Source organism: Hirundo rustica, unplaced genomic scaffold (assembly GCF_015227805.2).
Source record: "Hirundo rustica isolate bHirRus1 unplaced genomic scaffold, bHirRus1.pri.v3 scaffold_446_arrow_ctg1, whole genome shotgun sequence".
Lineage (NCBI taxonomy): Eukaryota > Metazoa > Chordata > Aves > Passeriformes > Hirundinidae > Hirundo > Hirundo rustica.
Genome location: NW_026690491.1, coordinates 9,855 through 22,090, shown reverse-complemented (window position 1 = coordinate 22,090; position 12,236 = coordinate 9,855). Strand labels below are relative to the sequence as shown.

Here is a 12,236-nt window from a genome sequence, read left to right as displayed (position 1 = left end):
AATCTTAAGCCAAAGAGCTCAAAAGTGGCTCACAGATTCTAGAATCCTAAAATATGAAATTATACTAATAAATACAGATAACCTAGAACTAACAACATCAAAAAGCTTAAATCCAGCCCAGTTTCTCTCTGGCGGGCCCACTGAAGAGATAGAACACCATTGCCTAGAACTCATTGATATGCAGACAAAAGTGAGAGAAGATTTAGAAGACACACCCCTTCCATATGGGAGAGTATTGTTCATAGATGGGTCATCCCGAGTGGTGGAAGGGAAAAGAACATCCGGATACTCTGTGATTGAGGGAGAGAAAATGGAAGTCTTAGAAAAGGGAAAGTTACCAAGTAATTGGTCAGCGCAGTGCTGTGAAATATATGCACTAAAGAGAGGGCTAGACTTACTTAAAGATGACCGAGGGACCATTTACACAGACTCTAGATATGCCTTTGGTATTGTGCACACATTTGGGAAAATTTGGGAAGGACGGGGATATTTGAATTCAAAAGGGAAAGACTTAATACACACAGAATTAATAAAATCAGTGTTAAAATCTTTACAAAAACCAGTAGAAATTGCAGTAGTCCACATAAAAGAGCATCAAAGGGGAAATATGCCCGAGATAAGGGGAAACCAGTTAGCTGATCAAACAGCCAGAGAGGCAGCTTTAGAACCGGGAGAACCAGTAAAAATCCTCAAATTGGAGAAAATACCAAGAAAAGAAGAAGAAGGGATAGAGCAACTGTTTAGTGAAAAAGAGCAGAAAGCAATAAAAGAATTAGGATTACACCAGGGGGAGCATGGAGTGTGGTTAACAGCTGACGGACGGAAATTCTTGAATAAAGCCCTAGCCCGAAAAATACTTACAGAAATACATAATCTAACCCACTGGGGAACCCAGGGGTTATGTGACCATTTCCTAAGGGAAAACCTATGTATTGGAGTACACGAATTAGCAAAAGCAGTTACTCAAGGATGTATGATATGTCAGAAAATAAATCAAAAAGTTATGAGGAAGACTGAGCCTGGAGGGAGGGAGTTAGCCTTAAGGCCCTTCCAGAACATGCAAATTGATTTTACTGAGATGCCCCCTGTTCAAGGTTACAAACACTTGCTAGTGATCATAGATCACCTGATCCATTGGGTAGAGGCATTCCCTACAAAAAGGGAAACAGCAGAAGTAGTAACAAAAATAATATTGGAAGATATCCTTCCTCGGTATGGGCTGATAAATAATATTGATTCAGATAGAGGGCCACATTTCACAGCACAAATTCTACAACAGGTAACACAAGCCTTGGGGATAAAATGGAGGTTACACACCCCATGGCATCCCCAAAGTTCAGGCAGAGTAGAAAGAATGAACAAGACCATTAAAAATGTACTGACTAAATTAATAGCAGAAACTCAACTAAACTGGCTTAAATGCTTACCCCTAGCATTATTGCGAATCAGAACACAGCCACAAGCAGATATAGCAGTGTCACCATATGAAATGTTATTCGGGCTTCCCTTTTTGTTATCTCCTTATAGTTCTAAAGACTACCTGGAAGGAGAGGAAGTCACTAGAAAATATCTAAAAACCATTGGACAAACCCTAGAAAATCTCAGAAAGAAAGGCTATCTTCCTCAAACTTCCCCTTTGGATGCAAACGTGCATAATATCAATCCTGGAGATTGGGTATTGATCAAAACATCGACTAATACCCCACTGACCCCGAAGTTTGAAGGTCCCTACCAAGTACTGTTAACAACTCACACAGCAGTGCGCACTGAAGAAAAAGGATGGACCCACATCACCAGAGTTAAAGGGCCAGTACCCCCTCCTGGAGAGAACCCGAGTTCAGCACCCTCACCGGATGAAACCAAGTGGACAGAAACACCACACCCGAAAGACTTGAAATTAACCTTTAAAAAGAAATAAGAGATAACAGAGACTGTGAAAACCTTTTTTCAGTTGCTTCTCCCCAAATCAATGGACTCAAAAAAAAAGGGGGAGTGTGCACAATAAGAGTTAATTTATGTAAACCTAAATTAGGTTTTTTTTGTAACTAGCAATTTAGATAAGTTTAAGTAATAGATATTAAAAAAAAGTATAAAGTTTTTTTTGTATTAATTTTACATATAGTTTAAGTTTTATAAGTAAGAATTTAAGAAGTTTAAGGTATTTTTTATATGATAATTTTTAGGTTGTAAGTTTTCTAAGTAGCAAATTAAATAAGTTTAAGTAATAGATATATTAAAAAGGGTTAAGGTTTTTTTGTATTAATTTTAAATATTGTTTAAGTTTTATAAATAATGTTTTAAATAAGTTTAAGTTTTCTTATATGTTAATTTTAAAAGTTGTTAAGTTTTATAAGTAGCAGTTTGAAGAAATTCAAGTAATAGATAAATTAAAAGAGTATAAATTTTTTTTGAAAACAAAGGTAAATCTCCTACAGAACATTCTCTAAGGGCAACTAAATTAATAGGGAAGGGAAGTGGAAGCATGTAAGTGGGTTCTTTAGGAGACCTCTCCACTCCAAGAGGCAAGGCCGGGTGCAGCAAGAGATCCAGGAAGGATGGCCCATACCGGACTCTTGGGAGGGATCGTACTGATGATGGTCATAAAGCACACCTACGAAACAAAAGCCTGTACTAACTGCTACCATCCAGTGTACGATGGAGAGGATCTCAGATCCTTATTCAGGGTCCATACTAACGTGAACCCAAACTGCTTTGACCACTCCCAGTTGAATACTTGCCAAGAGGATGGAAAAGTTTATTGGACCACAAAAAACACAGCTAGTTATGCACAGTGCCTATTTGGGGAATGTCCTATAGGAGATACTTGGTTATGCTTTGAAGCAGATCAAAAAGGATTGAGAGATATAATCAAAGAAAAAGTGTTGACAACAAAATTTGAAAAAAGCCTAGACATCCCATCAAGAAAAAACCTGTTCATTGACTTAGTAGAAAGAATCAGTCGAGAATTAAATTTAACCGAGTGCTGGATATGTGGAGGTACACAAATGTCTGAAATATGGCCTTGGGAGGGAATTAGTTTAAGCCCTCTAGAAATTCTAAAATAGAAACAAACTGAACAGAATACACGAAGTCTTAAGAACAAGAGGAAGAGAGAAGTGGGATCTCAAATCTAAAATCATTGGGGAAGAATGTATCATGAGGACAGGAACCAGGTATCAAGCCCGTGTAGGAAAATTAATGTGTAAAAAGTATATAATAGTGATAAACTCAAGTGCTAAATGGGTTCCCAAAGGGCCTAATTGGTCAACTGAGAACACGGAAAAATGTATCTATAATGAGAGGTATGAATTATATGAATGTATTGACAAAGCTATAAATCCTTTCTGGGGAATAAAAGAACTGTCTCAGTTTTGGCAACAGCCTTTTGAAACTAGGGAAGATTACTGGGAAGCTCCAAATCACCTGTTCTGGATCTGTGGGGATACTGCTTATACAAAATTACCTGGGGATTGGTCGGGAAGCTGTACAATAGGGATCATAAAGCCAGCTTTCTTCCTATTACCCAAGAGATTAGGAGCACACCTAGGAGTCCCGGTATATGACAATCTGGGAAAAGTCGAACGAAAGAAAAGAGATACTCTAACAATTGGTGGAGACCAAAAATGGAAAGGAAAAATATGGACCCAGAATTTAATTCGTCTGAATGTTGTTTAGAAATTGATGATAAAAGCGCAGTAATTAAAAACATCTCAAAAGAAGTCAGAAAGCTAGCCTATGTGGGAAATCAAGAGTGGACTCCTTTAATGGACACCAACTGGTGGAATAGTTTTTGGTCATTCAAAGGGGATTGGTGGAAGAAAGCTGGGTTTACGATAATTTGCTCAATCACCGGGTTAATGATTTTACCTTGTCTAATCCCATATCTAATTCGAACAATTACCTCCACAGTCAAAACCAGTATCCAGATCCCTAAAGCAACCAGTGAAAAACAAACCAAAATGATGGTAATAGAGAGTCAAGAACCCGAACATTAGAATGCCAAAGAAATAGATGAGAAGTTCCAAAAATGTAGAAAAATTTATTTTCAAGAAGAAGAGGTAACAAATTGATGCAAGCTAAAGCTCAATCAAAGAAATAGAGGGGGGAGTTGTTATAAATAAGTTCTATTCAAATAATCTATGCTTTAGTTACTTAATTGTTAAGTAATTCCATTAAGATTGTTAATGCTAGTTCTGTATAAAGAATTTGCCTTATTCCTGTTTTAATATTGATTTATCACCTTATTTACTTGTTTGTTAATTAAGAATTCACCTTATTACCTGTATCTCTGCTCCCATTCGTTGGATAGCGTCTGAATATGCAAATAAAAAGAACACTGGAATTCTGGGAACGACTCAAGAACAAGAGACTCTGAAAAGCAGAGAACCAAAGTAGAATCCAGGACTGAAGTCGCACTTTAAGCTAGTGTAAAAGGTACGGGGGTCCGCCGAAGCAGCTTTATTTAGTCGCTGTGACCTGAGAAGGAGTCCCCCATCGCTGGATGACCCCTGATCAGCGACGCGAAACGGACTCCCCGGCAAGGGGAAAAAGCCCGTGAGGGGGGGTGGGAGTCCCCAGCTTTGCTGTGAAGCGAAGCTGTGTGTACCTCCTCCTCCGCGTTGCCAAGAGAGCAAGCAAGCTCTCCCCCAGGGCCAAGCTTGATAATAAAGCAACATACAAAAAGAGCAAGTCTCTGACTTTTTTTTCAGAACATCAGGCACTGAGAGAAGGTTGAAGAAGCTGCTCAGGGAGGCAGAAGCAAAACTCCAAGTCCCTTGGAGCATCACTGGGCCCCACTGCGGGCAGGGAGTGCCAAAGGCTCCCCAGGCACTGGTGAGAGCAGATCCTTGAGGCCAGGATTGCAGGGAGCCAAGGGCTGTGAGCAGGGAACTGCAATGCTGAGCAAGGCCTGGGCTGGCTGGAGGAAGCAGAAAGGCCAAGCCCTGAGGCCAGGCCTGGCACAGCAGGGCCTGTCCCTCACGGGTGGCTGGGGGCTGTTTGTGGGGCAGGGGGATGGCAGGGGCAGCAAGGACAAATGTCATCAAGCTGCCAGGCCCTGCCAGGCTCCTCAGGGAGGGGCGAGGCAGAAGCAAAGTGCAGCCCCTGGAAGGAAAGTTCCTTCTGTGGGGCCTCCAGAGGCGCTGCCAGAGCCCAGGGGACAAAGGCCTGGGTGCCTGTGGCCCTGCCAGCCCTGCCCAGCCCTTGGCCATCTCTCCTGCAGGCTGTGCCCCCTGTGCGTGCTGCTCCTGTGCCCTGGCCGGCTGCACACGCCCATCTCGCTGTCCCCCCCAGCATTTCTCAGCCCAGCATTTCTGTGCCCTCCCTGGCTCCCTGCACCCAGCGCTGCCGGCTCCTGGCACACAGAGCCAGGGCATGGCCCAGGCTCACGCTGGGACACCTCGAGCACCAAAATTCTACCCTGGCAGGGACTTTTCTTTTTCCTCACCTCCAGGCTGAACCTTCCAAGCTGCACTTTGGGGAGGTTTCCTTCTCTTCCCACTGCTAGGAAAACTCTGTCTCCTGCTGTTCACAGAGTAGGGCTGGTGAGAGATGTGGTCGGAGGCTGTTTGGGGCACAATGACCATGAAATTATTGAATTTTTAAATATTCGGTGAAAGGAGAGCATCCACAATATTCTATGCTGGATTTATGGATAGCAGACTTTGGCCTGTTCAGGATGCAGTTTTGGGGTGTACTGAAACAGATACGGAATTTTAAGCGAAACATCCTTTAAACAATGGAGTCCAGGAAATATGGACATACTTCAAAAAAGAAATTTTGAAGGCATGGGAGCAGCCTGTGCCTGTATGCCCAAAGATAAGCCAGTGAGGAAATTGACTGGCCTGGCTGGGCATGGAGCTTTTGCAGGAACTCTGTGGAAAAGAGGGTGAATAAAGGTTAGACAGAGGGGCAGGCAACTCGGGAAATGTTTAAGGATGTCACTAGGTTATGCAGAAAGGAAATTATAGAGGTGAAAGCTCAATTAGAGAATAACCTGGCCAAATCTATGAAGGATAACAAAGAGGTTTTTATAAATACATTAAAGGAAAGCCACCATTCTTTATTGGGGGAGGATAAGGTTAGCAAAGATGAGAAAAAGGCTGAGGTACTTAACCTCTTCTTTGCCTCAGTTTAGAACAGGAACACAGGTTGTCCTCATGACAAGTGTTCTCCTGAGCTGGTAGATGGGCCCAGGGAGCAGAACAGCCCCCCTGTCATCCAGGAGGAAGCAGCTGGTGACCTGCTGAGCCACTCAGATGCTCACAGGTGTCTCTGTGACCTGATGGAATCCATCCTAGGGGGATGAGGCAGCTGGTGGATGAGCTCACCAAGCTGCTCTCCATCATTTCTCAACAGTCCTGGCTCACCAGGGAGGTCCCAGAGGACTGGAGGTGCCAGTGTGAGCCCATCCCCAAGAAGGGCTGGAAGGAGGATCTGGGGAACTCCAGGCCTGTCAGCCTGACCTCGGTGCCCAGCAAGGTTCTGGAACAGATCACCTTGAGAGCCATCACACGGCACCCACAGGATGGCTGAGGGATCAGACCCAGCCAGCGTGGATTTCAGTATCTGCATTGATGGTCTGGATGAGGGGACTGAGTCCACCATCAGCAAATTTGCAGATGACACCAAGCTGGGTGTGAGTGTGGATCTGCTGGAGGGTAGGAGGGCTCTGCAGAGGGACCTGGACAGGCTGGATCCAGGGCCCAAATCCAAAAGTGTGAGGTTTAAAAAGACCAAGGGCCGGGTCCTGCACTTTGGCCACAACAACCCCTGCAGTGCTACAGGCTGGGGACGGTGCAGCTGGACAGCAGCCAGGCAGAAATGGACCTGGGGCACTGATGGACAGAAGGCTGAACATGAGCCAGCAGTGTGCCCAGGTGGCCAAGAAGGCCAATGGCACCTGGCCTGGATCAGGAATGGTGTGGCCAGCAGGATCAGGCAGTGATTCTTCCCCTGTGCTCAGCACTGGTGAGGCAACACCTCGAGTTCTTTGTCCAGTTCAGGGCCCCCCCAATTTAGGAAGGACATGGAGGGGCTGGAGCGTGTCCAGAGCAGGGCAACAAGGCTGGTGAGGGGTCTGGAACACAAGTCCTGTGAGGAGTGGCTGAGGGATCTGGGGTTGTTTCTCCTGGAGAAGAGGAGGCTCAGGGCACACAAGGCGGTGTCAGGGCACAGGTTGGGCTTGATGATCTCCAAGGTCTTTTCCAACCTTGCTGATTCTGTGATTCTCTGAAACCACCCTTGGAGCAGTTGCAGGATGAGCCCTGGGCCTCCTCTTCAGAAGGTCCAGCAGCCCAGGTCCCTCAGCTTCTCCTCACAGCCCCAAAGCCCATCCTGTCAGTCCTGCAGAGCCTCTGCAGCCCCTCCTCATTGCCCAGAACAGGGAGCCCCACAGCCAGACACAGCAGCCCAGATGTCCCCCCTGGCCTGTGGTGCCCCTGGCAAGGGAACAGCCCGAGGCACTGCAGGAGCCTGCAGATAATTCCTGCAGCACGTGAGGATGATCCTGCTCCCCAAGGGACGTTCCCATGGTGTGATGCTGTTTGCCCCCACCCTGCCCACGGCCACCCTGGGGCTGCTCACGGGGCTTTTCTCTGCTGAGCATTGGCCTGGGCGTGTTCTGGAGAGAGCCTGGGCAAGGAGCCTGGAGCCCCCAGGCCCTGGCCTGAGGCGTCAGCGCTGCCCCAGCAGTGCCCATGGCCTGTCCCTGCTGCAGCCCCGGCACTGCCACCCCCAGCACTGTGCCCGGCCCCAAGAGCACTCAGGCCCTACAGCAACACCAGGGCCAGGAGGGCAGCGGGGCAGGGCCACGGGAGCAGCACTGGCAACACCAAGTGCTGCTGCTCCTGGGCACAGCTGCTGTGCCAGCACTGATCTGCCCCAGCTCTGCACACAGACATTGCTGCTGCAGCTCCAGAGAGGGGAACAAAAGGGGCATCTATTGAGAAATCTCTCCTGGGAGATCCTTTAGTGTGTTTAAAGCCACTGAGAGCACAGCCCCTCACCGACATAGTTTAGGGCCACAGAAAAAAACCCAAAACTGACAATCAAAAAACAAGTGTTATAAAATTGACTTTTATTACAAGTGATGTGTAGAAAATGACAATCAATTTAAAGTTTCTGAAATCGTCCCGAGATCAGTGTCCACACTGCAGCCTTGAGCTCGTGGTTCCTCAGGCTATAGATGAGGGGGTTCAGGGCTGGAGGCACCACCGAATACAGAACTGACAGTGCCAGATCCAGGGATGGGGAGGAAATGGAGGGGGGCTTCAGGTAGGCAAACATGCCAGTGCTGACAAACAGTGAGACCACGGCCAGGTGAGGGAGGCAAGTGGAAAAGGCTTTGCGCTGTCCCTGCTCAGAGGGGATCCTCAGCACGGCCCTGAAGATCTGCACATATGAGAAAACAATGAACACAAAACAGCCAAATGCTAAAAAAGTACCAACCACAAGAATCCCAAGTTCCCTGAATTTTGAGTGTGAGCAGGAGAGTTTGAGGATGTGTGGGATTTCACAGAAGAACTGGCTCAGGGCATTGCCCTGGCACAGGGGCAGGGAAAATATATTGGCCGTGTGCATGAGAGCATTGAGAAAGTCACTGGCCCAGGAAGCTGCTGCCATGTGGGCACAAGCTCTGCTGCCCAGGAGGGTCCCGTAGTGCAGGGGTTTGCAGATGGACATGTAGCGGTCGTAGCACATGACAGTGAGCAGGGCAAGCTCTGACCCAAGGAAGAAGACAAGGAGAAATAATTGAGTGGCACATCCTGTGTAAGAGATGTTCCTGGTGTCCCAGAGGGAATTGTGCATGGCTTTGGGGACAGTGGTGCAGATGGAGCCCAGGTCAGTGAGGGCCAGGTTGAGCAGGAAGAAGAACATGGGCGTGTGCAGGAGGTGGCCGCAGGCTACGGTGCTGATGATGAGGCCGTTGGCCAGGAGGGCAGCCAGGGAGATGCCCAGGAAGAGGCAGAAGTGCAGGAGCTGCAGCTGCCGTGTGTGTGCCAATGGCAGCAGGAGGAAGTGGCTGATGGAGCTGCTGTTGGACATTTGCTGTCTCTGGATCTGGGGACCTGTTCAAGAGGAGACAATAAGAAGTCAGGGGAGACTTTCCTGAGCAGTGTCCCAGCCCTTTCTCCCAGCCCTGCCCCTGCCACTCCATGTCACCCAATTTTCCTTTTCTCACAGCCCTTCCTTCAGCCCTGGGCTTAGAGCTCTGCTGGGAACTGGCCCTGTTGCTGTGATGAGCAGTGGTTTTGTCCATGGACACTGAGGGGTCAGCTCTGCTCTGCAGCAGTGAGGTCATGGGAATAGGGACAGGGGCCAGTCCTTGGGTTGGACTTTGTCAGTCCAAACTGCCCCTGAGGCTGAAGAGCTTGGCCGCATCTCCTGTCCCAGGGAACAGTGATGGCCAAAGACAGTTTGAGAGCGTTTCCTGCTGTGCCTAGGCAGATCAAAGAGAACTGTGCCATGCAAGACCATTGGCTGTAACACAGTGAAGGCTGACGGGAGATAGCTGCCAGTCCATCTGTCCCCAGTTGCCCTTTCTAAGATGAAGGGCAGTCACTGTGTACCCCTGAATATCAGCCGAGAGCAGAGGAAGCCACAGCAGAGCAAACTGGCACAGCATTTCTGAGAGTCTCAGCCCCACTGCTGGCCAAGGACTCTCCCGTCCCCCAGTGTCCCATGGAGGCAGCTCACAGCTTGGATGTCATTCCCAGGACACACCAAGGCTCCTGTCCATTGCACTGCTGGAGGAGAGTCAGCTCATTCCCAGTCTGCCCTGCCCAGAGCTCCCCAGGGCAGAGCAAGCCCAGTGCTGTGCTCAGCCTGCACAGGAGGAGCCCAAGGGCTGGGCCTGAGCCTGCAGCTGGAACTGCCATTCCCAAAGAGCCCGTCAGCAATGCCAGGAGCACCTGGGCAAGGCAAGGAGCGAGAGAGCTGGGCCCTGAGGAAAAGCCTTTCCCTGCCCAGCCCTGCACAGCCCCTGCCAGGCAGCAGCAGTGCAGGACAGTGGCCCTCAGGCCCTGGTCAGCAGGGAATGGGCACATGGCAGGAGAGATGCCCTTCATCTCTGGGGCTGCTCTGCCAGCCCAGGAGGGGACTGAGGGCCCCGAGCCCCCGGGCTGAGGGCTGTGCTGGCTGCAAGGGGACACAAGAGCTGTGCTGCTCAGGGCAGTGTGTGCCCTGCAGGGCAGGGCCGGCAGGTGCCACATCTCCCCTGCAGCAGGGCTTCCCTCAGCACTGCCTCCCTCCCTCCCTGCCCACGCCTCTGCTGCTGGAGCTGTCCCAGCCCGAGCTGTTCCTGTGGCCCTGGGCTCCTTCCCTGCCAGTGCTGCCAGAGCCCAGCCCAGCCCCTGGGCCAGCTCTGCCCTGCAGCTGCTCGAGGCTGCAGGGATTAAAGAACAGCTCCCCCAGGCCTGGGCACCATGGAAAGGGAATGCTGGATGGATCTGGAGACTGGGGAGCTGGAGGCACTTGCTGAGGGTCCCAAGAAAATTGTGTCATGTTTTAAGAGCCTCAGTCCCTGTTCTGCCCGGCACAGCTGAGTTTCCTTTCCCACCAAGTAGAGCCAGGGAAAAGTGGGAACACAGGTTCAGGAAAGAAGAGACTCAGGTAGGAAACTCCTGCCCTGAATGAGCTCATGAAAAATCCCCTCAGAAATGACCTGGGCATGATCTGGAGCTGTGAGCAGCCCTGGCCCACACAGCACCCTCTCCACAGCAGCAGGACCTGCCCTGGCAGGAGTCACTCCTGGCACCCACAGCTCCCCTCCAGCATCCATGGGGAGCTCCCAGGCAGGCTGAGAGCTGCCCCTGGCAGGTGGCAAATCCCCTGGCCTGGCCAGGAGCCCTCAGGGCTGCAGGAGCTGCTCTGCACGACAGCCCTGGGCACCCCTGGCTGCAGCGCCAGCTTCAGCCCCTGCAGCCGTCCCTGGCAGCAGGAGCCATCCTGCCCTGTCCCTCTGACGGTGCCCAGGGCAGCCCCGCTCTGGAGCACATCCTCCCCCAAAGCAGAAAGGGCAGCAGAGCCATCCTTACAGTCATGTCAGTCCTGTCCTGGGTCAGCTTGAGGAGATCCCTGCAGCCAGAGACTTACTGTGTCAGGAGTGGTGATGATTTCTCCATGAAGAAGCTCAGAATTTTCAAAAGGTGTGAAGATTTCTCTGTGAATAATCTCAGAATTGTTCTTCCAGTTTCTTTAAGCCTCTGCTTCACTCCTGTTAGGTACCTGCAGGCAGTGCCCTCAGCCCTGCTGGGCTGAGAGAGGAGCTGCTCCTCAGGAAAAATGTCTTTTTGAAGCTCTCCTTGATTGCCAGGAGCTGTCTCTGTGCCAGGAGCCCAGCCCAGCTCAGCAGCACAGACACAGCACCAGGACTTTAATGAGCTTCTTGGGGCTTTTGGTGTTGTTTACATCAGTCTCAGCCCTGAGAATGTCTTCAAAAAACTTTTCAAGAACTCAAAATTAAGTTGGAACACTGAAATTTCTTGAAGTTTTAATGGATCCCACTGAGGGGCATGGCTGAGAAAGTGTCCCCAGATTCCAGTTAGAGCAGAACACTGCAGGCAGTGATGACAGGCGGGGACAAACAAGGCAAAGGTGTCTCGGATGCTCAGCAAACCTGGATGTGTTTCAGGAATGCAAAGGGCCAAGGCCTGAGCCCCAGCCCCTGCCAAGGCAGATCCTGTCCCTCCCTCAGTGCTCAGGGCTCTTCCCGGGACACTGGGATGTGGGGATGTGCAATGCCAAGGGCAGCACCATGGGGTGGCCCCTGCCAGGCTGCTGAGCAGGGACAAGAAGGCAATGAGGCCCCAGGCCTGCCAGGGTCACTTGTCTCCTGCTCATGGCTCAGGCCCAGGGCCAGCAGCCATGGCCCAAGTGCTGCAGGAGTTGGCTGTGTCAGGGCCTTTCAGCTGCTGCCCATCCCTGTGCCCTCTCCAGCCCAGGCTGTCCTACGGTGTCCATGCCCTGCGCCTCTGTCCCTGCAGGCTGTCGTCATCCCCCGGCTGCCCCACCTCACTGGCCCCTTCCTTTGCTGACAGCCCTGTGTCCTGCCTGCCTCTGCCTGGACACACAAAGCCTTGGGCTGCCCCAGGCTCCTTCTTGGGGATGTGTTGCACCAGAGCCCAGCCCTGGGAAGGAAATTCCTTTCTCTCTGTTCCCAGCCTGGGCATCCCCAGTTGCCCTTTGCACTAATTTTTTTCTTTTCTGGCTTTTCTCTGCTATTTCAGAAGGATCCA

General features: G+C 50.1%; 1 protein-coding gene across 1 annotated transcript; it reads right to left on the bottom strand.

The window, feature by feature from the left end:
- Window positions 1-275: 275 nt before the first annotated feature.
- Window positions 276-9,068, bottom strand: LOC120748030 (olfactory receptor 14A16-like; the record flags this gene model as incomplete). The annotated part of the gene is made up of 3 exons (XM_058424419.1): window positions 276-288; window positions 8,150-8,541; window positions 8,650-9,068. Coding segments are annotated over 3 exons (824 nt in total), but the record flags the coding sequence as incomplete, so codon positions are not given.
- Window positions 9,069-12,236: the final 3,168 nt, after the last annotated feature.